General features: G+C 42.3%; 1 protein-coding gene across 1 annotated transcript in view; it reads right to left on the bottom strand.

The window, feature by feature from the left end:
* The window catches only part of GRK4 (G protein-coupled receptor kinase 4), a 208,344-nt gene that overhangs the window by 100,167 nt on the left and 80,953 nt on the right, over positions 1–27,224 (bottom strand). The window contains exon 2 of the mRNA XM_075857386.1: positions 7,606–7,701. Within this exon, the coding sequence (XP_075713501.1) occupies positions 7,606–7,701 (96 nt within the window). The remainder of the gene's footprint in view (positions 1–7,605; positions 7,702–27,224) is intronic.

The raw sequence follows: 27,224 nt of genomic DNA, 5'->3' as shown, positions 1-27,224 counted from the left end.
AAAAAAGAGAGAGTCTTGAGGTACAATGCATTCTGATAGTCTTTAGACCCTTTAAATTTTTTCACATTTTGTTCGGTTAATGCCTTGTGCTAAAATTAAAAAAAATATGTTTTTCCCCATCATTCTGCAAAACCCCATAATGGCAAAGTGAAAACAGATTAGTAGTCTTTACTAATTTATTGAAAAGGAAAAACTAAACTAAAATATTGCATTGACATAAGAATTCGGACCCTTTACTCTGTACTTAGTTGAAGCCCCTTTGGCAAAGATAACAGCCTCCAGTCTTCTTGGGTTTGATGCCACAAGGTTTAGACACCTGGATTTGGGTATTTTCTGCCATTCTTCTGTGCAGATCCTCTCAAGCTCTGTCAGGTTGGATGGGGACCATCGGTGAATAGTCCTTTTCAGGTCTCTCCAGAGATGTTCGATTGGGTCCAAGTCAGGGCTTTGGCTTGGCACTCTAGGACATTCACAGAGTTGTCCCCTTGCCACTCCTGTGTTGTCTTGGCTGTGTGCTTAGGGTCATGGTCTTGTTGGAAAGTGAACCTTCGGCCCAGTCTGAGGTCCGGAGCACTCTGGATCAGGTTTTCATGTAGATTATCTCTGTACTTTGCTCCATTCATCTTTCCCTCAACCCTGACCAGTCTCCGTGTCCCAGACACTGAAAAACACCCCCACAGCATGATGCTGCCACCACCATGCTTCACTGTAGGGATGGTGTCAGGCAGGTGATGAGCAGTTCCTGGATTCCAGGGGCCAAAAGGTTCAATCTTGGTTTCATCAAACCACAGAATCTTGTATTTCACAGTCCTTTAGGTGCTTTTTTGTAAACTCCAGGCGGAGTTTTACGGAGGAGAGGCTTCTTTCTGGCCACCCTGCCATAGAGCCCAGATTGGTGGAGTGCTGCAGTGATGGTCGATCTTCTGGAAGTTTCACCCATCTGCACACATGATCTTTGGAGCTCAGCCAGAGTGACCATTAGGTTCTTGGTCATTTCTTTCTCATACCAAGGCACTTCTCCCCCAATTACTTAGTTTGGTGGGGCGGCCAGCGCTAGGAAGAGTCCTGGTTGTTCCAAACTTCTTCCATTCAAGCATTATGGAAGCCACAAAATGTAATTTTTATTTTAGCACAAGGCCTTAACATAACAAAAAGTGCAAAATTTTTAAAGGGTCTGAAGACCTTCCAAATACACTTTAAGGCCGGGTTCCCACGGAGTGTAAACATGGCGGGATTCCCGCAATGGAATTCTGTGCAGAAGTTCCGCAGCATTTACAATACCAGCAAAGTGGATGAGATTTAGAAAATGTCATGCCCACGCTACGGAAAAAAAACGCAACGTAAACGTTAATAAATTGACCTGCCGTGCAGAATTTAAATCCGCATCATGTCGATTTATGCTGCGTTTTTGTTGATTTTCTATTGAATTCAATGTGGATGCAAAACCTGCAACAGAAAGCCAAGTTTTGCAACTTCTGCGGCGGAATTGCTGTGATTCCACCGTGAAAATCGCAACTCAGGAAAAAATAAAAAAAATCATACTACCCAGAACTCTCTCTCTTGCTGCAGGCCGGCCTCCTGGGATGATGTTTAATCCCGTGACCTCATCAGCCAATCACAGGCTGCAGCTTCACATGGCTTGCAACGTCATCTTAGGAGGCTGGACTACGCGCAAAAGAGAGGGACAGGGTAAGTATGAAAGTTCATTGCTTTTTTTTTCCAACGCTGCTTTCCGCAGCGGAAATTCACTCAGAAAAACCGCACCACAATGTGGTGCGGTTTTTCGGACGGAAGGTGCTGCGCGTTCCAGGTCTGATACACTGCACCGTTTTTATGCAGAGTATCCGACCCGTTTGAATCCGGCCTAAGTGTTTGGCTCCAAACGGTCTAGTCTCCAGCTTAAGCTTCGGGCCCATTTTAGTGTCGGAGAATGGTCCCATTGGAGGATCCTCTGGTACTCTGATGGGACTGTCTGAACCCCATGACCTCCATATGCCCTAAGCTCATGAGACAATCCCTTTCTACTGGTTTAGGTTCGTAATCTTCTCCATAGGGGGCATTACTGCTAAAGTAGAAAGTAAGACTAAACTTAACCGATTCAGTACCAGGAACCATTTAGCCATTTTTAGCTATAGGCTCCATGTTTAAAAAAAAAAAAAGATAAAAATTCTGCCATTTCCTTTTATATTCGTGTTTCAATTAAGATCTCTGCTTACTGTCATTGAATGCGAATATTAACACTTCCACCTAGAGACTGAAAACTAATATAGATTGAAAACTCCTCAATTGAGGATTTTCTATAATTTATCAATCCTCTAATCTAAACAAATAGTCTGGACTCCAGCCGAATACATTTTACCTGCACTGACACATTGTAGCAATCTATCAAGACAGGAGGGATTTGTTCTACTTGTGTATTTAGCTCACTGAGGATTGCCTGCACTGGATACAATTGAAGCAAACTTACAGCGGTGAGAACACGATGGGTTTTCAGCCTCCAGATGTAAACAAGAATATCGCCCATCAATCACAGCAAGCAGAGATCTTAAATATAATGAGGAACTTAGACAAAAGTATATTAAAGTGTAGCTAAACGTTTAACAAACTTCTGACATGTCATAGTGACATGTCAGAAGTTTGTATTGGTGGGGGTCCGAGAACTGAGACCCCCACCAATCTCTAGAACTAAGCAGCTGAAGCACTCGTGTGAGCGCTCAGCCACTTCGTGTCTGTTCGGCTTTTTCTGGAAATAAATGTATCGGTGTACGGACTCAATAGAAAGTGTATGAGCCCGTACTCCGATACATCGGCTTTCCGGGAAAAGCCGAACAGACACGAAGTGGCTGAGCGCTCGCCTGAACGCTTCAGCTGCTTCGTCCTAGTGATTGGTGGGGGTCTCAGTGCTCGGACCCCCACCAATCCAAACTTCTGACATGTCTCAATGACATGTCAGAAGCTTGTCAAACGTTTAGTTACCCTTTAAAGAATTTATTATCCTTGATTATACAATAATTACCTTCATTTACATAAAACGAGAAAAACCTTTCAAGCCTGAACAGCGGCACAAAGTAAAAATAGTCTTTACCAAGTATCAGTGAATACGATTACGGTGGTTGAGTCATAGGTCAGTAAGAGGTTAAGACAAGAGTTGGACAGTAAAAGAAAAGCAACACATTCCATAAAGGTTTTATTTCAGTTCATACCTAAAAGAAAGAAAAAGGAGCCAAAAGACTCCTACTTCCCGGAGATCAAAGCTCTGCTATAAAACCACTCACACAATACTAGTAAAGATCATCAACCGGGCTCCTAAGAATAAAGGTTATTCCAAGAATCTCCAGGAAGCTTGAGCTACGTAGAAGAGCTGTTTTTGTAGATTTTAAGATTGCAGAACTGTTAAGAATGAAAGGTTTGTTCGGTTTAGAAAACCCATTTTCATATACCCCATTCGGAAATTTCGAGTTAATAGAGTAGCCTTCATCAATTAGTTGGAGCGGAGGACAGCAATAAATAGCGCCTCTCCTTCTGGAGGACCAAACGAGTCCTTGCACTACACAAGCAACACATTGATTTCAATTGGCACCATGTAATGCTTAAAGGGGTTTGCCCATCGGGGCCACTTACGGCATGTCCACAGGATATGCCATAAATGTCAGATAGATGTTGGACCCGCACCGATCTTTAGAACCCTATTCTACCTTTCTCAGTTCGCGTAACTTCTGACCATGTAATCAGAAAACCGGGTATTTCGCTGAGCTATGCGGTTTCCGTAACTCCCATTGAAGTTAATGGCAGTTACGGAAACCGCGTAGCTCTGCAAGATACCCTGTTATCTTATTACATGGTCAGAAATTACGGGAACCGAGAAAGGTAGAATGGGCTTAGGGGGCCCCGTTCTAGAGATCCGTGCGTGTCCCAAATTTATGGCATATCTTGTGGACATGTCATAAGTGTCCATGATGGGAAAACCCCTGTAAAAGGGAATGTATCACCTATATATTTTTTTTTTCATAATTAACCAGATAGTGAAACAATTTTGTTTTTCTGATCCTTTTTTAATTTTTTGATTGTAGATTTTCTTTATTCTATTTTCTATACATTATTATTGGGGCAGCTATCTTGCCTGAGCTGGTGTTAACAGCATTTAGAGATATGATTTAGTACAGCCACATGGACCACAGGAACCTGTGAACAGGAGGGGACCTATTGACTTCTATGAAAGAGTTTTCCCAGCATGCTCTCTGACCTGTGCAGAGGTCATTGTGCAGGGAGGGAGAGGAGGGGAGCGGTGGTCCATCTCCTATTAATGGTGGATCCTGTTCTTATCTATATATAGGTGTTACCTGTCAGTGTAATCTCGCCTGTGATAATAATGAGATGATGCTGAGAAGTGATCTCTACAGAACAGGAAGGGTCAGTCTATTATGAATGGTGGATCGTGTGTTATCTATATATAGGTGTAAACCTGCCTGTAATGAAAATAAATAAATTTAAAAAAATCACCAAAAAACAAATGCTTAACATAAAAAGTTGATTAAAAAAAAAATTGATAATTTTTTGATGAGACATTTCATTTAGAGAAGAACTGTACTTTCAGAAAATGTCATAACATATCAGTAGTTTTGATCAGTGGGGGTCCGGTTGCGGAGATCCTCACAATCGCTGAAACGAAGAAGCAGAAGCACTCCACGAATCCCCCTTCACCATTAGCTGTGACCACTGTTACTCGCCAGGCTAAGAGACGGATTAATAGACTTTCTATGAGCCCCTCTTCAGACTGAAGAGGAGCTCCAATCACAGCCGAAGGTGCAGAGCGCTCCATTGAGCGCTTCTGCTCCTTCGTTTCAGCGATGGTGGGGGTCTCAGCAAACAGACCCCCACCGAGCAAAACTTCTGATAAGTCTCTATAAGTATTCTGAAAGTACAGTTCCTCCTTAATTTCCCCTGTGGTGTCACTTTAGGGAAACTGACCACCTGCTGCCGGGTGATCCAGTGGATTACAAAGGATTTCCAAGGGGCTCCTATAACAAAACGTGGACTTCCCCTTTAAAAGTAAAGGGTCAACTATGTAAAAGGTCAACACCATGTAAACCGAATGTCAAAAAAGTGGTTTCAGATATTTAAGTTAGTATGATAATATTAGAAGCATGAAGAAATCAGATGAGAATATGGCTTCATTATTTGACAGGATAAAGGTTTCAAGTGCAGGTTCACATTGGGAAACCCACACAAATATACAGGATCAAGAAAGTGCATTACCGAACATAGAGCTATTGCAATGATCAGAAACACGCTTTCTGATCAGATACCTGGAGGGTTGTGGGGAATTCTAAATTCTTGTTGTTCTTTGCATCCATCAGCAGATTACAGGAGAACTTATAATTAAGGGGGTATTCCGCAAGTAAAACGTATTCCTTGAATAATAACTTATACAACTTTGTAATAGATGAGACCGCTCTGATAATTTTAGTAATGAGCCCTGATCATCATGACCTGGACATATTTTTATCCTCTGAAATTAAACAATGATGGTTCCTATTACGTTAAAGCAAGCAGATCGTATGAAAACCCAAAATTGATACACAAAGTACATTAGAACATTTTTTACAATTTCAGTATACAAAAAAAATGTTACCCACCCCCTGAAATCAGAATACCTCTTTAACCCCTTAACGACCAGGCCTTTTTTGGCCTTAATGACCAAAGATTATTTTTAGTTTTTTCACTGTCGCATAACTTGTATTTTATTCCATCGACATAGCCGTGTAAGGCAGCGTTCACATTTGCGTCAGGGCTCCGTTCCGACGTTCCGTCAGAGGTTTCCGTCGGAAGGGAGCCCTGACTGACAAACGGAAACCAGGGGTTTCCGTTTCCATCACCATTGATTTCAATGTTGACGGATCCGGTGCCAATGGTTTCCATTTGTCTCCGTTGTGCACCCCTGCACAACAAGAAAGACTGAAATCAATGGCAATGAAAACGGAAACCTCTTGTTTCCGTTTGGGTCAGTCAGGGCTCCGTTCCGACGGAAAGCACAGACGGAACGTCGGAATGAAGCCCTGACGCAGATGTGAACGCAGCCTTAGGGCTTGTTTTTTCGGAATGAGTTGTATTTCTCAATTGCACCATTTTTTGATGCATATAATATATTTATTAGCTTTACTTAACTTTATTTTAGGAGAGAATTGAAAATAAGCAGCTATTCCAGCATTGTTAACATGTTCACTATGCGACATAAATAACATGTTACCTTTATTCTATGGGTGGACTCTATTACGGGAATACCAAATATGTCAACGTTTTATATGTTTGCACAATAAAAACTCTTTTTCCTAAAAAATTACTTGTCTTTGCATCGCCGCATTCCAAGACCCGTTTAATTTTTCCATCGATGTAGCCATATGTGGGCTTGTTTTTTGTGACACAAGGTGTAGTTCTCATTGGTACTATTTTTGGGGTACATGGGACTTCTTGATTAACTTGTATTTACATTTTTATAGGGGGGGAATGCGGGAAAAAAAAAAAAAGTATTTTGGCTATTGTTTTTTGCAGGTTTTTTTGGACACCATTCACCTGGCGGTTTAATTAATGTGTTAACTTTGTTGCTTGAGTCGTTACGATCGCAGAGATAACATGTGTATGAGTTGTTTTTTTTAACTTTTACTAAATAAAACCACTTTTTTGGGAATAAAAGTGGATTTTAATTTTACTGTAATCTTTATTTTTTTTCATAAACTTCACTGAATGCTTTTACTTTGACATTTTTTGGTCTCATTAGGGAACTTCACTTTGCGATCTTCTGATCGCAGATATAATGCTCTGGTATACTTAGTATTATTGCATGTCAGTGTAAAACTGACAATCTACAGTACTAGGCCGTGCCTCTGGCATGTCCTAATAGGCAGTTGCTGAAGACCGACCTGGGGGCTTTTGTTAGGCCCCCGGCTACCATGAAAACCCATCCTCGCCCCGCGATCTTGTTGCGGGTGTGCCGATGAGGTGACAAAGGGAGCTCCCTCCCTCTGTCAAACACATTAAATGCTGCGTTCGACTGCCTGAATCTGAGAGCTCTTAGATTCCGGCAGGAGCCTGGCTGTGTATAACAGGAACTTGCACCCGCTTGTGACGGATATATCCGTCACTCGTCGTTAAGGGGTTCAAGAGGATTAAGAGCACCTTCTGAACCAATTACCAGACAAAAGCCTAAGTAGAAACAATGGTGTAAAAAGTCTGGTGGCAGATTCATTTTTAAAGATTTCCTATATTTTCGAAGAGAAATTAAAAGGGTAATCCCACTTTAAGACATTTATGACATATCCTGTGGACATGCTGTAAATGTCTGAAGATGGGAGGTTATATAAGCAGATGTCCTCTCAATTTGGTCACGTCTACTTTATTGCCACTGTGGCTTGCTGAATAGGGTTAGGGGACACTATTTTCCCGATGAGTCCGGTCTCAGGGTCAGACCCCTACCTATCAGATATGGAAATCCTACGGAAAAGTCAAATGTGTGTGACATGGATATTACCATTACCACATCATAATACAAGTCAATTACATTGTGTGCCCGACTGGGTGTGAAATCTACATAGCACTCCACGTACTCACCCACTGTATGTCGGAGCTCTTCACACTGGCTTATGTGTGGCAACCTCAACATATCCTTCCATTTCTTGCTGCGACCATTCCTCTTGCCTCCTCCACCTGTCACAGAAAGATTTCATTGTTAAAATGTATTAAATTGGTCAAACACAAAACACATAAATAAAATTACAGAGTACATTTTATTTAAATTCACCACCGATGGAACTGGAGAGGTCCAAGATTATCAAACATACCAGACAGTGGCATACAAAAACAAGAGAGGACCCCATAGCAAAGATCAAACTGCCCCCCCCCCCATTAAAGCGCTGGGATTTTCCACACAGGACAGAAGGGTTTGGCGTATGCTAATCCCTCCACGTCCTTTCCATGACCCTTGGTCACTTTCGCACCACTTTGTTTGCTAAAAAAAGGAAGAGTCATGCACAGTTTCTTATCACCCAGTAGTAAAGGTGGAACTAACCAGGATTGGACCCCATCTCTTTAAAGGGACACTCCGGCCAAAACTACATTTTCCCATGTGCTCCATTCTGGTATTCCACGTGTCAGTCTCTCACCTGTTATTTTTTTTTTGCTGCTTCTATCTCTATATATCAGACTGGCATGGTTGCTTAGGAGCAGTGTGAATCCGGCTCGGTGAGGCGCTTTCTCTACTTGAGTCTATGGAGATCTTTGTGTCACCCATCACAGGCTGCAGGAGTTCCTGTACCACACTAGTTTTCCATAGGGGGGGGACGACGACGACAGAAACTTCTATCATCAACCACCACTGTTACTCAGACAGGTTCCTGTCACACAGGTATAATGTAGAAGAATATAGTGCAGCCTCCCTGTCTGTATACTTATGGTTACTCAGATTATAAAGGAGAATATAGAGAGAATAATCATCAGAGTGTCCCCCAGCATGCAGAAATGGTATGGTCATGTGATGCTGTACTGAAGCATCATGGGATTCATAGCAAAGCAGAGAGGAAGAGGAAGCTGGGGAAATCTAAGAATCAAGATGGAGGCTTTTTCCAAGCACAGACAAGGCAGCAGTTCAAAAAGTAAGTACAGTATACATAAAAGATGTGTGGAGTGAGGTATATGGTCAGATAGGGAGCGCAGACATGGAAAGTTCTTTTTCCACTGGAGGTTTTCTTTAAAGGGTACTATAGCAGCCCATGATACTAGATTATAGGAAGGATTTAGGAGGAAGCAATTAAGCTATAGGAACAGTATAGCCATAAACTCATTCCATGCAAATGCGTTATACATGGTAGAGCAATTCTCCCCACTATTTAAGTGTTCTACATAATACAATAATTATATATAGAAATCAGGATTTTACCGAAATGATATAGCAATGGCAGTATGGAAAGGGAGATTATGCTGCACTGGTGCCATGACTTTAATAATGATATCCTGTATTCAGGTTATAGGGGCTGTATACATTATAAACCCATTTTCATACACAATATTGTGCAATTCTGAGTTAATAGAGGGCATTTTCCTCTTCAGGATCCTTACACCTCTTTCACAAATCCGAGTTCGTTCCATGAAAAAGGGTCAGAGCGTCGGCTGGATTTCCCAGCGTGACCACGGTACATGTGAACAGGACTCCTGGCATCATAGACAATTTATCATGCTAGGAGTCCCTGCATTCCCGCGAAACCGCTGTTCTGTACTGAACTAAATTATACAGTATGGAACAGCAATTCCGCAGGAAAGCAGGGACTCCTAGCATCATAAAGTGTCTATGATACCAGGAGACCCATTCAGCTGTACCGTGGTCGGGCCTGGAAATCCGGCCGACGCACAGACTGTTTTTCACGGCAAGAACTCGGCCGTGTGCAAGAGGTGTTACTGCCAGCTTTCCCAACCAATTACACCTGATCGCTGGGGGACCCAACAAGGTGACACTTTGCGATCAGCTTATCGTCAGGAGACCGTTCTAACAAATAGGGAATGTCCAAAGCTGAAATCCCTTTAACTATTCTATCTAGATGTGTCTTAGTTATTTCGGTTTCTGGGAAAGCTGGGTGACAACATGGCTGCTATCACAATTCCTAGAAGATTTCTTAAGGCTCCTGTAGAAGTACATCTGCTTAATGCCATCAAAAAGTCTATTTAAAGAGGCTCTGTCACCACATTATAAGTGCCCTATATCTTACATAAGGGAGATCGGCGCTATAATGTAGGTGACAGCAGTGTTTTTTATTTAGAAAAACAATCTATTTTCACCACGTTATTAGCGATTTTAGCTTTATGCTAATTAGTTTCTTAATGGACAACTGGCCGTGTTTTTACTTTAGACCAAGTGGGCGTTGTACAGAGGAGTGTATGACGCTGACCAATCAGTGACCAATCAGAATCATGCACTTCTCTCCATTCATTTAGTCAATGAATAGTGATCCTGCTAGAGCACTATGTGCTGTTTTAGGCCTGGTTTACAAGAGCGTGATATACGTGCGTGCGACGCGCGTGCTTTTGACGCGTGTGGTACGCACCTATATTAGTCTATGGGGCAGTGCAGACAGTCCGTGAGTTTTGCTCAGCGTGAGTGTGCTGAAAAAAAACTCACGACATGTCCTATCTTTGTGCGCTGTTCGCGCAGTACGCACCCATTGAAGTCAATGGGTGCGTGAAAACCACACATGCCGCACGGAAGCACTTTCGTGCGAACTGCGTGATTCACGCAACAGTTGTCAAACTCTGAATGTAGACAGAAAAGCACCACATGCTTTTCTGTTTACAAACATCCAAACGGAGTGTCATAATGATGGCGGCTCCGCGAAAATCACGCAGCCGCGAATCATACGCTGATGACACACGGAGCTGTTATGTGCCTTTTGCGCACGCAAAACGGCGCGTTTTTTGCGTGGGCAAAACGCACACGCTCGTGTAAATGAGGCCTTACACTGACACATTAACGTTACTGAAGTGTTTAGACAGTGAATAGACATTTCTTCCAGCCAGGACGGGATGTCTATTCACAAACCCAACACTTCGGTAATGTTTCTGTGGTACTTACAGCAGAGCAAAGCGTAATCTCCCTGTAACCTGTCATTTACAGCGTGATCTCACGAAAAAAAACCTTCCTCTACAGAACAGGAAGGGCCAGTCTATTGTGAGGCTCGGAGGCCAGAGTGAAAGCTGGAAGATTTTAGTGACAGAGAGAATAAAGTAAAACTAATCACCAAAAATTCGGTGGTAAAAAAAGAAAAATATGTTTAACATAAAAACTTGATTCAATCAATAGGTCATTTTCTGATGACAAATTCCCTTTAAATAATGGTGCGGACAAACATCAGGGAATGTCTGGACTATATCTGCTTGCTGGTCATTAAACGGTTACTTTTGTGCGTTTGACCCAATAGTATTAGATAAGGCTGATTCTCTACCAAGGAATGTGTTGGGGGTGTAGGGGGGGGGGGGGGCTGATTAAAAAGACAGACAGTCCTTTAAACCTTCCAAGCCTCTGGCCAAACCCTGAGGGATTCTTGCAGTCTTGAAAAGGATCCCATCTCACAGAGAGTGTTCCTACATTTAAGTTGTTTCTGTTCTTACAGGAACAGTATCATTTACATTCTGAAAACCGCTTTTTCAACTAGAGCCAGTAAAAACATTACAGCATGCCAAAATATTCCAAATCAGGAGGTGGGATTGTCTCCCGAAATGACCCCTCATTATCTAATAAAGACAAAATAGATTTTTGGTGTGTTTTTTTTCCCCCAAAAAAATCCTTGCATTGTTTCTTTTTTAATTTTTTTAATAAAAATCTAAAATTGGTCATAAAGTTCGGACTATCAAATCTAGTACAATAAAATTACATTAATCTGGCACCTGGCCATAGAGCCCTACAGATACGTTTGGTATAGACGTCGGGAAGCTTTCCCAGCCTATACGCCGAATGTAGGGCAAAAACTAGATGTGAACAAACCCATCTATCTATATATCCACTTGTGTGTAGATCTAGAATTTCCAGTAACCTAGCATTTTAGCAGTCCTGAGGATACGAGGATGATAATCCAGAATATTTGATAATCTGATAAAATGTGATAATCTGGCACCTATTCGGTCCAATTGAATACAGGAATTTTACAGTATTAAAAGGGTAACTAAACTTTAAAAAAACAAAACTTTTGACATGTCATAGTGAAGTGTCAGAAGTTTTGATCGGTGAAGGTCCGAGCACGGAGACCCCTACCAATTGCTAAAACAAAGCGGCAGAAGTGCTCGGGTGGGCGCTGTGCCGCTTAGTTTGTGATCGGCTTTCCTCAGAAAGCGGTGTACGGGCCCATAGGCTTTCTATTGAGCAAGTACACCGCTCCGAGGAAGGACTATCAGAAACGAAGCGACACAGCGTTTACTCGAGTGTATCTGCCGCTTCATTTTAGCGATTGGTGGGGGTCTCCGTGCACGGACCCTCACCAATGAAAACTTCTGACACGTCAAAAAAGTTTAGTTACCCTTTAAATTACTAATAGTACTGTATATTAAAAGTACATGTGCATATAAGACTAGGTGTTGGAGAGAGGAGACTTGTTTATAGTTAACCGGCTGGTGACCCAATAAAGCTTCCACACGGGTTGTGATCAATCTTTGCAAAACTCAACTCCTTTAACGCTACGGTTAGCTCACCGGCATACCTACTGGCAGCATCTCCCTGGGTTTAAGCTGTACCGTCCCGGATATTACTGGGCGTGACAACTGGTGGAAACTACTACTTGAAAATCACAGCCATATCGTATTGCACCCATATACCAGGTACAGGAGGTGACCTGAAGCACTTCAGGTATTGGCACGGTGATGTGAAGGTTTAACAGTGACACTGCACCCAGCCAGAGGAACAAGTCACCATGCAGCCCGGTCCTAAAGGATAAATAACGATGATCAGAGGATTTGCTCAGGAACATTGATGATGGACTAGTCTGCGCACACTTTCTCCACCTTAGAGTGTTTCCAGTCTTCATTCCTTCAGGATAATGAGCTTCTCATGGGATGAAATGTCAGCAGGTGTGAGTGACCTCAGTGGTCTCCACAAAGTATTTAACACTTCAGGGCTTTTGCTTTAATGCAGTCAAATAGATCTGGAATGAATTAGCTGCTTCCAAGATGGGAAGAAGCCAAGTGTACAAAACCTGGAATGACAGAGGCAAACACGGCTCATCCGGGGAGTCCAGCCAAAGCACACAGGCTGCATGTAGACCTTCAGCTTCACCGAGCCGCACATCACCCTGACCTCATGATGGACATGAAGGGATGAGGAGAATCCACACAGCTGGTCAGAATTAAAAAAAAAAATAAAAAAAAAAAATAAAAAAAAAAAAGTCCTCACGGGTGGAAACCTGGACAATCAAGAGCTTCGTTCCATGTAAAGCCTGACCAGTAAGGCCTCGTTTACACGAACGTATTATACGCGCGTGCGACGCGCGTGCTTTGCACGCATGTCGTACGCACCTATATTAGTCAATGGGGCTGTTTAGACGATGCGTGAATTGCGCTCATTGCGTGTGCGCAGAAAAAAACTCACGACATGTTCTATAATCGTGCGTTTTTCGCGCACTCACGCACCCATTGAAGTCAATGGGTGCGTGAAAACCACGCATGCCGCACGGAAGCACTTCCGTGCGAACTGCGTGATTCGCGCAAGAGCTGTCAAACTCCTGAATGTAAACAGAAAAGCACCACGTGCTTTTCTGTTTACAAACATCCAAACGGAGTGTCAAATTCGAGATGAGCGCCCCGAACTTCACCGGGTTCGGCCAAACTCGTTTTGACCGAAACCGGTAAAAAATGTTCGGGTACGCGACGTCAGGAGACAGTCACTGTCCACGGTGCTGAAAGCGTTAAACTGGTTCAGCACCATGGACAGTGACTTCCGCTCCGAAAATCCATGAACCTGTAAAAAAAAAAAAAGACGTTCTGACTTACCGATAACTCCGGTCCGACCTCCCGGGATGACAGTTCAGTCCAAATGACAGCTGCAGCCAATCACAGGCCAAGCACAGGCTGCAGCCAATCACAGGCTGCAGCGGTCTCATGGACTGCGGCGTCATCCTGGGAGGTGGGGCCGGATGGCAAGAGAGGGACGCGTCACCAAGGCAACGGCCGGGAGCCCGGACTGGGGGAAGCAGGAAGTTCTTGGTAAGTATGAATGTCTTTTTTTATTCACAGGTTGGTGTATATTGTGATCGGCATTCACTGTCGAGGGTGCTGAAAGAGTTACTGCCGATCAGTTAGCTCTTTCAGCACCTTGGACAGTGACGGGCCTCGACTACCTCATCTCTATGATGGCGGCTGCGTGAAAATCACGCAGCCGCGCATCATGACACACGGAGCTGTCAAATGCCTTTTGCGCGTTTAAAACGCAACAAGGCTGCGTTTACGCAGTGCATACGCCATGCATACGCGCGCAAAACGCAGCGTTTTTTGCGCGCGCAAAACGCATACGCTCGTGTAAATGAGGCCTAAACCATGACCAACACCGAAGATCAACAGCGGTGGTATATGAAGATACCATGTATGAACCAGATCAAACCCCCTCCCTACAACTAAAAAAAACAACATGTTCTTGTCCCCTTCTGAACTGTTCACTAAGCAGGGTAAACATTTGAAAGTGCGACGTAATTCCTTTAAAGCGTTCCTAACTTTTCAGAACAAGCTGTAATGTGCGTGTACATGAGGAATACCACAAAAGACTTGTATTCTGCAATTTTTTTTGCAATTTTCCCCACTGCAGGCTCTATCTGTAATTCGCAGTGGTCTCTGAGCTAGTGGGCGAAGCCTAAGGGTAAGTTCACGCGGCTTATTTTCAGCCGTTTTTCGGGGGGTGTACGGCTGAAAAGACAGAAGCTTAACGCCTCCAAACATCTGCCCATCGATTACAATTTTTAAAAACTGCGTTTCGTTCCGACGGGGCGTTTTTTTACGCAGCCGTTTGTAAAAACGGTGCGTAAAAAAACGCCCCGTAAAAAGAACTGCACGTCACTTTCTGAGACGTTTTTTGATTGGGTCAATAAAAAAAAAAAAAAACAGCTCCAAAAACGGCCATAAAAAAGAACAAACAAAAAAAAAAAACGCTTGATGCTTAAAAAAAAAAGCTGAAAATCAGAGGCTGCTTTTCCCTCAAAACAGCTCTGTATTTTACAGTAGTTTTTACTTTAGCGTGTGAACATACCCCAACTGCTATCATGTCTTCTATACACTGCACACTGAGAAGAGGAGAATCCTGCTCCCCTATCTTTATCACATATATAGAAGCTGCAACAGCATGGAGGACATTATACAGCAGTAATGAGCAGTGTAGCTGTGAATCCAGTACTGAGGTTACCTATAAACTTAACTAGCAGCCTGTGCCTCTTTCTGCTCCTGCTTCCCCTTTCCATAGGCTTCTTTGGGCTGCAGCATCTGTGTTTTGTGTCTCGCTCTCCTCCTGTTCACTCCTCTGGCTTCCCCTTTCCTCTTCTATGGGCAGCAACATCTGTCCCTCTCTCTGCTCCCTCCACCCCTCTCCTTAAACTTCTAAAGGCAGCGCCTGTATCTTTCTCTGCTCCAGCTCCCCCTCCTCTCCATAGACTTCTATGGTCAGGCAGAGAAGAGACCCCCCCCCCCTCCTTTCTGCAGTCCATCTCCTCTGCAACTAGACAACAGGGGCTGGACTACAGATTAAAGGGAGACCTAGTGGCAGTGTCTTCATACAGAATTTGCATGGATAAAACGACTAAAGTGTAACAGTAAGTCAATTACATAGATGATATATATTGTATCAGGTATACTATTAGATTAGCATAAGTTTTTCAAAAAGTTTGTGTCCATATAAGTTTCACTGTCCCTATCCTTGCAGACCACCCTGAAATAGAAGTCTCCTTAGAGCCATGGTTTCCATACTATAGCCCAAACAGCCGTATGCAAGTAGGAACACATTTCTTCATACTTAAAGTGATTGTAATTTTGTCCAAATTGCTCTGATGATTGATGTATAGATATTAAGAGATTAGTCAGATCTGTATTCCTGCTATAAAGCTCCAAACCCCCTGCACTAGAAATAATTTGATTCGGTCTTCCTTCAGCCACCACTAGAGGGAGCTTAGTATCCTGATATATACGGTTTTATTATTGAGCTCAATGTATGACAGTATGCAGAAAGCTCCCTTTATAGTTGTGGTTGCAAGGGGATTTGTATCTCTATATCATAAAAACAGAGCTTCGACTACTATAAAATTACATGAAGAAACTACTCCGTACAAAATTTTAGACAGAATGACTGTTAAAATCTAGACATTCCCTTTAATAAAAACAAGCACCTCTGTGCACAAATTCCTATATTCTGACAGGACACAAAATATGAATGATAGGTGTCTAGTTGTGGAGATCCTGCCCTATTTTAGGATAAAGTGGCCGTAGGCTATAGGAATCATACAGGGCGTTATAAATGGAGTCACAGAGCTCCCATTGCTCTGACAGGAGACTGTTCATAAAGGAAATATATTAGGTAATTGCTAGATATGCATTTCCTTAATGGCTAACCAAGAAGAAATGACCCATTTAATTTTTTCTTTGGCTATGTAGGAGTGGGTGTCTTCTCATTAAGGCGGAGTTCACACAGGGCGGATATGCTGCGTAAAAACACACAGCGTATCGGTCCTGTGCGCCGCAGGGAATTCTGGGTGAAAACCGCAGTTTTTTGCCCGGAATGTCCGCGGCGGTCACAGGTCGGTTGTCTGGGATGATGTTTCATCCCATGTGACTGCTGCTACAGCCTGTAATTTGCTGCAGCGGTCATATGGGATGAAACATCATCCCAGGAGGCCGGGCTGGAGGAAGAAACACAGACTCCTGGTAAGTATAGGATTTTTTTTTTCTTCTGAGTTGCGTTTTTTGTGGCTGGATCGCTGCGATTCTGCTGCAAAAAACGCAACAACTGATATTTGTTGCGGAATTTACCTCCCCATTGAGTTCAATGGGGAAAACCCACAACAAATAAGCAGTGTTTCCACAAATACAATTGACATGCTGCGGAATAAAATTCTGCACCCCAGCTCAATTTGAGCGTTATTTCCGCTCAGTAATTACGCAGCACGTGGCTGAGATTTGTCTTATCCCATCCGCTTTGCTGCTACTGCAAATTTTCCCCAACGAACGGCGTTGCAGAAAATCTGCAGTATTTGCGCAACGTGTGAACGGACCCCAACACGGAACTTTGTCCATAGAGACTCCATTTCTGTCATCAGTCTATAACTGCTTTATCTCCTACGTAATCTAATAGGCGCTTTGATGTAGATAAGTACTGTTTGTTTTTAAATAGTTTTTTATTTTTGACAAGTTATGAAGATTTTAAGATTTATGCAAATGTGTTCTACATGCCCAACTGGGCGTTTTTTTTACTTTTGACCAAGTGGGTAATGTAAAGAAAAGTATATGGCACTGACCAAAGTAAAAAAGCGCCCAGTTGGGCATTAAGAACAAATTTGCATAAATCTTAAAATCTTCATAACTTTGTTTTTGGTTTTAAATACCGTATATATCGGCGTACAAGACGACTTTTTACACCCTTAAAAAAATGTCAAAAGTGTGGGGTCGTCTTATATGCCGGATATTGTCTACATTAGGGATGCACATTGCAGCCGCACAGCTCAGTATAATACACATGAATGTATGGGAGCGCGGCTGCGGCTGTGTAATTCAGCCACAGCCCCGCTCCTGAGTCATAAGTTCGCGGGGTCAGGATGATGCAATGCGGCCAGCGCTGCACTAATGAGCGGCGGCACTGGAGACAGAACATGGCGGGCGCGCTACAAAACAGCCCCATGTTCTGTCTTCAGTGCCTGAACTGCCGCTCATTAGTGCAGCGCCGGCCGCATCACCTCATGCTGACCGCTCACGCACTTCCTGTCAGGAGCGGGGCAATGGCTGTATTACACAGCCGCAGCCCCGCTCTATAACGGCGGAGATCAGAGAAACCGCTCATCTCCGCCGTTATTCCCCTGAATGCTGCGATCACAGCTGACTGCAGCATTCAGGGGAAAGTGAGAAGGGGGGATGCCCCTGGATCGCGTCACAGGGAATTCCTGTGACGCGACCGAGGGCCATACCATATATGGGCAGACAGCCCAGGGTCTATTGACGGACCCCAGGGCTGTCTTACCATATTTCATGTTGTTAGGACATACCCAAGTATGTCCTAACAACTGCCTGTGTATTATCCGTCCACAGGTTAATGTACTGGCACATATCTGATATATGTCAGTACATTAAAGTTTAAAAATAAAGTAAAAACAAAGTATTGTTAAATTGTAAAAAAAATACACCTTCACCTTTTTTACAATAAACATTAAAATAAGTCTCAATACATAAAATACACACATTCAGTAATGGCGCGGACAACAATGTTTTTGCATCATTTATGATGTGTACGCTGTAAAAAGGGCCCGCCCTTTCCTCTCATTCCCTGCCTCTCAGATCTCGCGCGATGAAGCAGCCTATCTGCGCATGCACGAGTTCAAAGAGACAGAGAGTCCTGGGTCCTGCCGCCGATGGCCATAGTGAAGCGCTCCTGCACGAAATGGTGAGTATATCTTAAATTCTATATTTTAAGGGTAAAAGTTGGGGGTCGTCTTATACGCCCAGTCGTCTTATACGCCGACATATACGGTAGTTTATTTTTTATTTTTGACAAAGAGTACTTATCTGCATCAAAGCGCCTATTACATTAGATAGGATGCCAGAGTCTCTTTAGGTTAAGTTCACACAGAGTTTTTTGACACGTTTTTGGACGCGGAAACCACGTCGGAACACGCGCCAAAAAATGGCCGAAAAGGCTTCCCATTGATTTCAATGGGAGGCGGAGGTGGTGTTTTTTTTCCTGCTAGCCATATTTTCGGGCGTTTACGTCTCTGACCTCCCATTTACATCAATGGTAGGCAGAGAAAAGCATTTTTTGGCCGCGGCGCTCAATGAAGTATCGACCCAGCCTTAAAGTCGACAAGCTTTTCTTTTAAGTAATCTTTTAAAGTATTTTTCTCTGTCTTCACATTTGTGTCATTCATAAACTTCTGGCCAGGACGCCGGGCTACCCACTGTTTCCAAAGCCTGCAGAGTTAATACAACACCACGTAAAACTGAAAATATGGAAACACTTTCTGAAGTTTAATATCCACTTCTTAGGATATTAAATATTTATTGGTCTCCTCATCAGAAGACCACACAACAACTTTAACAAAAAAGAAATCTACAGCAGAAAAGGACTACAGGATGAGAGGGTTCAAAGTCGAATTAAAGTAAAATCTCAAAATCTCTTCCCAGTAAATTGAAAAGTGTTGCCCAACTTGAGCCAAGAATGCTGTATAAAGAGCTGTACCAAGACCTCCCATATGTTACAGCCTTAGGCCCCATGCACACGAACGTATTTTTGCGGCCGCAATTCACCCGCAAATCTGCGTGTGAATTGCGGCCCCATTCATTTCAATTGGCCCATGCACACGACCGTGGTTCCCACAGTCCGTGCATTGCCCTGGTGCCTGGACCGAAAAAAGATACGACATGTCTTATTACGGCCGCATTTTGCGGTCCAGGCTCGTTGAAATGAACGCACACGGCAATGTGCATGGCCGCCTGCGGGTGAAACAATGGCCTCCTGCTCTGCCATTACAGAAGCCGATTAGGCCCCCGCCCAGAGGCAGAGCCTAATAGGCTTGCTGTCAGTGAATGACTGACAGATCTAATATAGTTGGACATTAAAAATGTAAAACACTAGTGAAAAAAAGTAAAAGTAATAAAATAAAACACAATCGCACCTTTTCACCTTAGCAGGTCCTTTATTATTGAAAAAATAAATAAACCATACATATTTAATATCGCCGCGACCGTAATGGCCTGAACTATTAATGTTTTTTATTAATATGTTATTTTTACCACGCAGTGAACCGCGTAAAAAAACCCTCGTAAAAACCAATGCCAGAATTTCTGTTTTTTGGTCACTTTGCCCTACATAAATTGGAATAAAGTGATCAAAAAGTCGCATGTATCCAAAAATGGTACCTGTAAAAACTATAGCTAGTCTCGCAAAAAAACAAGCTTTCATACAGCTTGGTCAACAAAAAAGTAAAAAAAAAAAAAAAAAAAAGTTATGGCTCTTACAACATGGCGACAGAAAAAATACATTATTTTTACAAAAGTAATTTCTTTGTGCAAAAAGTTGTAAAAAATAAAAAGGTGCTATAAATTTGGTATCGCTGGAATCCTACTGACCCGCAAAATAAGGTTAACATGCAATTTGTGAACGCTGTATATAAAAAAAACAAAAAACTAAAAAAACTGCCAGAATTGCTGTTTTTTGGTCAGTTTGCCTCCCAAAATAGATAAAGAAAGTGATCAAAATGTCGCATGTACCCCAAAATGGTACCAATAAGAACTTCAGCTTGTCCGGCAAAACAGCTCTCATACCACAACGTCTATGAAAAAATAGAATAATTCAAGGCTCCAATAAGTTAGGAAATAAAAAATATGCAGTTGTGCAGATCAGAGGGTAAAATGTCTTTATTTTAAGAGGCAATTTATCAAGGCCCTAAAATTAGGGAACCAGGAAGGATAGGGCCCAAACATATCTGCTGGAAGAGATGGTGCCCGTATTATACCAGGACAACACCTTCCCAACAAAATTCCCTAAACTGCAAAGGTGCGGAGGTTGAAAATGCTCACTACACCCCTTAATAAATGCCTTGACGGGTGTAATTTCCAAAATGTGGTCACTTCTCAGGGTTTTTTTTTTTTAAATTTCACATTAGAGCCTCTGCAATTGTGAACCAATACTTTGTAAATCCCCAAATAAGGCCTCAATTTCGCATGGTACTCTTTCACTCCTGAGCCTGGTCGAATGTCCAGGCAAAAGATTAGGGTTACATGTAGGGTGGTTCTAAAACCAGGAGACATCATAATTAGAGAGCTGTCTTGTTATGGTGGCATAAACTGGGCACCACATATTGGCATATCTATGGAAAAAATACCATTTTCACTCTGCAACATCGACTGCACACACCTGCGGGGTTATAACATGCTCACTACACCCCTAGATGAATACCTTGAGGGGTGTAGTTTTCAAAATGGGGTCAGTTCTGGGGTGTTTCCACGGTTTTCGTCCCACAGGGGCTTTGCAAATGCGACAGTGCTCAGAAACCAATTCTGCAAAATCTGCACTTCAAAAGCCAAATGGCGGTCCTTCCCTTCTGAGCCCTAATGTGTGTCCAAACAGCAGTTTATGACCACATATGGGGTATTGCCGTACTCGGGAGAAATTGCTTTACAAATGTTGGGGTTTTTTCCTTTATTTGTTGAGAAAATGAAAAATTGAGCTAAAGCTACGTCTTATTATAGAAAAAGGTTTTTTTTTTTATTTTCACTGCCCAATTCTAATAAAACCTATGAAACACCTGTGGAGTCAAAATGCTCACTACACCCCTAGACGAATTCTTCAAGGGGTGTAGTTTCATAACTGGAGTCATTTGTGGGTAGTTTTCACGGTACTGGCACCTTAGGGGCAAAAGAGACATGGTGCCAAGAAATTAATCCAGCAAAATCTGTACTCCAAATCCCAAATGGCGCTCCTTCTCTTCTGAGTCTTGCCGTCTGCCCAAACAGCAGTTTATGCCCACATGGGGTATTTCCGAGAAGTTGCTTTACAAATGTTAGAGGGCTTTTTCTTTATTCCTTGCGGACCTCGTTGGTTACTTCTTAGCTAAAACTACACCTTATTGGGAAAAATGAAAATTTTTCATTTTCACATCCAAATTCTAATAAAATCTATGTAACACCTGTGGGGTCAACATGCTCACTACACCCCTAGATGAACTCCGTGTGGGGTGTAGTTTCCAAAACGGGGGTCTTTTTTGTGGTGTTCTTTGTTTTGGCATCACAAGACCTCTTCAAACCTGACATGGTGCCTAAAATATATTCTAAAAAAATAAAGGCCCCAAAATCCTCTAGGTGGTCCTTTGCTTCGGAGACCGGTGCTTCAGTCCATTAGCACGCTAGGACCACATGTGGGATATTTCTAAAAACTGCAGAATCTGGGAAATAAATATTGAGTTGCGTTTCTCTGGTAAAACCTTCTGTGTTACAGGATGTTTTTTTTATTAAATATGAATTTCTGCAAAAAAAAAATTTAATCAGTCAATTTCGACCTCCACTTTGCTTTAATTCTTGTGAAACGCCTAAAGGGTTAGGAAACTTTCTAAATGCGGTTTTGCATACATGGACGGTGGTTTTTAAAATGGTGACTTATGGGGCATTGTATTGTATAGACCCCTCAAAGCCACTTCAGATTTGAACTGGTGTCCCTGCAAAAAGAGCCTTTTGAAATTTTCTCGAAAATTTTAGAAATTGCTGCTCAAGTTCTAAGCCTTGTAACGTCCTAGAAAAATAAAAGGATGTTCAAAAAACGATGAAAATATAAAGTAGACATATGGGGGATGTTAATTAGTAACTATTTTGTGTGGTATTACGAGCAGATACTTTTAGGATAAGGCCACACGGTGCGTTGTTGACGCGGTTTTGTTGTGTTTGAAAACCGTATGCGGTCAACTGCATGCGTTTTTTTTGTCTCTGTAATGCTGCAGTTCTGTTGCATTTTTAAAAGGAAATAATTGATGGACATAGTTTTCACTGGTGTTAAAGTTTGTTAGGTGTTTCCTGTATATAGTTCATTACAATGCATTGCAGAACGGTTAGCAAAAACGCAAGCAGTTCAGCAACAACTTCGGTAGCGCGGTCATTAACCGCATGCGGTCGGACATTATGAAGATGCAGTTAACTGCACAAAAAACACATTGTAATATAATAGCAGCAGTCTGTCCATAACAAACATCTCACCATTGACTTCTATTGAAAAATAACTCGCTGCAGTTTAAAAACACAACAAACGCTATGTGGCCGCACCGTGTGGCCTTACCCATAAATTTAGAAAAATGCAGATTTTTGCAATTTTTCACAATTTAATACTGAATAGTAACGACCAAATTTTACCACTAACTTAAAGTCCAAGGTGTCACGAGAAAACAATCTCAGAATCGCTTGCATAGGTAAAAGCATTCCAAAGTTATTATCACATAAAGTAACACGTCAGATTTGAAAAATAGGGTTCTGTAAGGAAAATCAAAAGTGGCTGCAGCGGGAAGGGGTTAAAAAAAAAAAAATTAACATTAACATTAAAAATTTAAATTAACATTAAAATAAGTCTCAACACATAAAATACACATATTCGGTATAGTCGCGACCGTAACAAATTTAGAGAGTCTTTTATGATGTTTACGCTGTTATAAAATAAAACCTGCTTTCTTTAAGTTATTATTGTGAGGCACGAGGTGTTATGAATTTTGAACCTCTATGTGCCTCACATGAATAGTAATTAACCCCATCATGTACCTCACACATTAACCCAATGTTGTCCATTAAGACTGAGGAACAGGATGGGTTTAATTACTATTAAAGAGGCTCTGTCACCAGTTTAACACTTTCCCAACTCCTACCTAATCTAATAAACGCTTTGTTGTATGTAAATACTGTTGTTTTTTTTTAAAAACTTTTATTATTGACAAAGTTCTGATAAATTTTAGATTTATGCAAATTTTTTCTAAATGCCCAACTGGCCTTTTTTTTTTTCTAGTTTCACCAAGTGGGCGTTGTAAAGAAAAGCATAGGACGCTGACCAATGGATTCGTAATATAGACGTGGGCAGGAGGTCCAGGTGCTGTAATAACCAAATTTTTGTATAAAATGTACTACCTTTACATTCTCCAATGGCACACACTGTAGTAGTACACTAAGATAATAAAATAGTCTGGACAAAACAAAACTAAAAAGACAAAAAAATAACAATGGAAAACTGCTTGAAAGACCCAATTAGATGGTGACTGTTAAACATAATAAACGTATATGAATTTGGTCCCACTGCGGTGATCATATTCAGGCCAACCACCAGGCAGCTGTCCTTTTATCCATCCTATTTTGTTCGGTCAAATTGACATGCAAATTTTATCCAAACGCACCGCTCTGTCCAAAATGAAATACTGAACACAAAAATTATAGTAATGTGCGCCAGATTTATAACCTCTCTCTGTTACACAAGTTAACTCATGTCAATATCTATTCAATACCCCATTGTATGTACATTTGATAACCACATGTCTTGTATTTACGGTACTTCTCGAACATTACTCAGATCCTGGGTTTTTTTTACACTGCGATTGCGCTATTTTAAGGGCCCTTTTACATGGGGCAATTACGGGGCAAACGAGCATTCACAGAACCATGTGCGACTTCTCTACATCAGGGAATGAGCATAGAAAAGTTAAGTCCCCCCCCCCCCGATGAGTCGTAAAATTTGGTCACAATGAAAGCCCAAGTCTAACATGGTAAAAAGGCGAAATCTTAATCATAAAACTTAACGACTCCGGAAAAAGAGATGTAGGCACAATAACATCACGCCAAGTTTGTATCTGTAGGTACATCAACATTAGGGTTTTCATCATTGCTCAAGGTCTATTCATGGAGTCTCGGACGCCATAGGGTTGGACAGTTAAACATTCTTAATTTAAAAGGACCGTGTTAGATTTGCGCATCTAAACCAAAATGTACACCCCAATTTTTAAGGAATTCTCAATTTTCAGTTAATAAGGGTCGTAGCCCGGGGTTTGTTGGTATCCTTGTTAATTCTTTTAGTAGTTGAACTTTTTGTGTTCAAATCCATAGTTGTTAAAGAAGGAGCAGAGATAATTTTCAAAGTTATAATCTAAAAAGCAGCCATAGAGCCAAAAGATTAACAGGAAAGTCGAAAAACTCAACAAGTAGCCTGGTCAGTGTTTGATCAAGTCCTGGCCATTTCTGGGCTGAGTTTTACATGCAGGAGACAACTATGAATCCACGTCATCCACCGGCTGTCTAATGTAGGGGATCGGCAGCCATTAAGCGGATAGTGATTTCCTGGCTATGAAGTGGTTAATACACTGGGTTCTGAGACTTGATACTAAACAAACAATGAAATTCTCTTACGGCCATGAATGGAGACGTACATCTTACTAAAGCACAGCGTAAGGGAGAAATCCACCAGCCTACATGGCAGAACGTTTCTATATACGATTAAGCATAGATGATGTTTAGATTTCGTGCTACCCATATGTTTGGGCTTCAGTCATGTCGCAGTGTTCCCAGAAGTCACCTTGCTCACGTAATTCCTGGCCTTTTCTCTCTGTTTATCCTTCAGGCAGAAGTGACATCCGAAAGCCACTCAGGGACGTCATTGCCATGCGTGCGGGGGGGGGGACGACGCAAGACTGGCTTGCTCTTAACCGAGTGCTGTCTCCTGGGCTTTCATGGGACATCTGTGCTGACGTTGCGTCACAGCCATCTGCACTACACTGGCATGTACTGTACTGTGTAAGAGAGTAACTGGTGAGATTTTTTTTCCTGTAATGTAAACAACTTTTCTAAAACCTTACGCGATATTTACATTGGCAGGAGACGCTGCTGTCATACATGGCAGTCACTAGTGATGTCGCAAGACCGCACTTCCTCTGGAAAAAGAGGCATTCATGATATGACATTTTATACACGGTCCCCAATTTCCTATGGTTTTTGCAGCTGAACAGGTTTAACATTCTTAATACTAAATATAATTAATGGGAGTGCAGATGTATAAGTAGCAAAAGGGATTGTACAGGATTAGAAAAACAAGGCTGATTTCTTCCCAAAACAGCGCCACACCTGTCTATAGGTTGTGGGTGGTATTGCAATTCAGCCCTATTCAATTCAATGGAGCTATGCTGCAGACAACCCATGCACAGGTGTGGCACTGTTAATGGAAAAAAAACAGCCATTTTTTCTCCAATTCCCTAGAACCCCTTTAAAAGGACTTGTCTGGTTTGGAAAGCCCCTTTTGAAACATCATATTGGGGCATTCTGAGCTAATTGACGGTGGTCCCTTGTTATCAATAAGATAGAGCAGAGAAAGGCAACAAAAAAAAAAGTCTCTCTCTCTCTGGAGGACCAAGTCTATCCATGCATTACAGAGACAACTGCTTGATCTTAATAGGCACCATGTAATGCATCATTTCTCCTGTGGTGGCACTGCAGGGGAATTCTGTACTTGCTGCAGGATTCTCCCAGAGATGGCTTCCAGCAGCAGAACAATATGTGATAAGCTTATTATTGATAGACGGTTCTAACAAAAAAGGAGTTGTCATAATTAGATAACTCCTTTAAGGGGGCTCTCTGCTTTGGACAAACCCTACTTGTCAACAGGTTCCCTTGACAATAAGAAGATCAAAGTGTCACCCAATTGGGACCCCTATCTTTCACCCGTAATCTGTGGGGAAACCTGGCAGTAAGCATCAAAAAGGGGCAAAATCAGCGGTGAAAATCTGAATATCCACAGAAGAATGAGCATAACGCAGATTTGAAAAAGTTACAGCATGCTGATATTTTAATATTTTTGAGAACCCCATCCACATGTATTATCCTATATAACGTCACGCATTTGCAGTGGGGAATCCTAACTGCAAAACTGCGGCAATTTCGCCACATCTGAGCGTGGCCTAAGGGTGTTAAAGACTGTCCCCAGAATGTCTGTATTAAACCAGTAACAGGGTGTTGTAAAGGACAGTAACCGGTTTCTAGCGTTTATTTTATTTTTCTGCTTACTGCCTCCTTGTAGAGAAATACGTTTTATGCTAATGAGCATTTAGGTGCAACGAGGGCATTACCATTGCACCTAAATGCTCTTACGTCTCTCCCCAGTTCAACCCCCCTCCCTCCTTACATTGATTGACAGGGGCCAGGCAGCGTAATCAGCGCATTCATGTCTGGCCCTGTACTGTTGCGCGCGTGCATCCCTGCTCTTCACTCGGCGCATGCGCAGTATGATCTTTCTGCTCGACGTTCTAATCGGCACTACTGCACATGCGCAGCGTACCTGCTCTTTATTCGGCGCATGCGCAGTAGAGCCAGTTAGAACGTCGGGCAGAAAGATTATACTGCGCATGCGCCGAGTAAACAGCGGGGAGCTGCACGCGTTACAGACAATACGGGGCCGGGCATGAACGCGCCGATTATGCTTCCTGGTCAGGTCAAACCATGTAAGAACGGAGGGATTGGGGTTGAACTGGGGAGCGATGTAAGAGCATTTAGGTGCAACGGTGACGCCCTCGTTGCACCTAAATTCTCATTAGCATAAACTTAATAAAACTTATTTTTCTCTGCAAAGGAGGCAGCAAGCAGAAAGTGAAAATAAACGCTAGAAACTGGTTACTGTCCTCTACAACACCCCGTTACTAGTTTAATACGGACATTCTGGTGAGACTCCATTTAAGACATTCTGGATTTGTGGATATAAAAAGTACAATACATGTGGATGGGATTTGCAAAATCCACCACGTCTGGCCTTACCCTTAGGTGGCATTATTTAGAAAGGTGGCATAGACATTTTTATTTTTGGCAGGTATTGTTCCATGCCATCTAATTCAAGCCAACCATGCCTACTGTTTGTCTTATCGCCTATCAGGTGGACATCTTTGAAAAACACTAACTCCTGGTTGGAAAGTAGGCCGGACAATTGGCTGAGGTGTTGCCCAAAACAACCAATTTGTTCCTGGTTT

The sequence above is a fragment of the Rhinoderma darwinii genome, chromosome 1 (assembly GCF_050947455.1).
Source record: "Rhinoderma darwinii isolate aRhiDar2 chromosome 1, aRhiDar2.hap1, whole genome shotgun sequence".
Taxonomy (NCBI): domain Eukaryota; kingdom Metazoa; phylum Chordata; class Amphibia; order Anura; family Rhinodermatidae; genus Rhinoderma; species Rhinoderma darwinii.
Note: the sequence above shows the minus strand (reverse complement) of the source record. Positions and strands in the feature narration are given on the sequence as shown.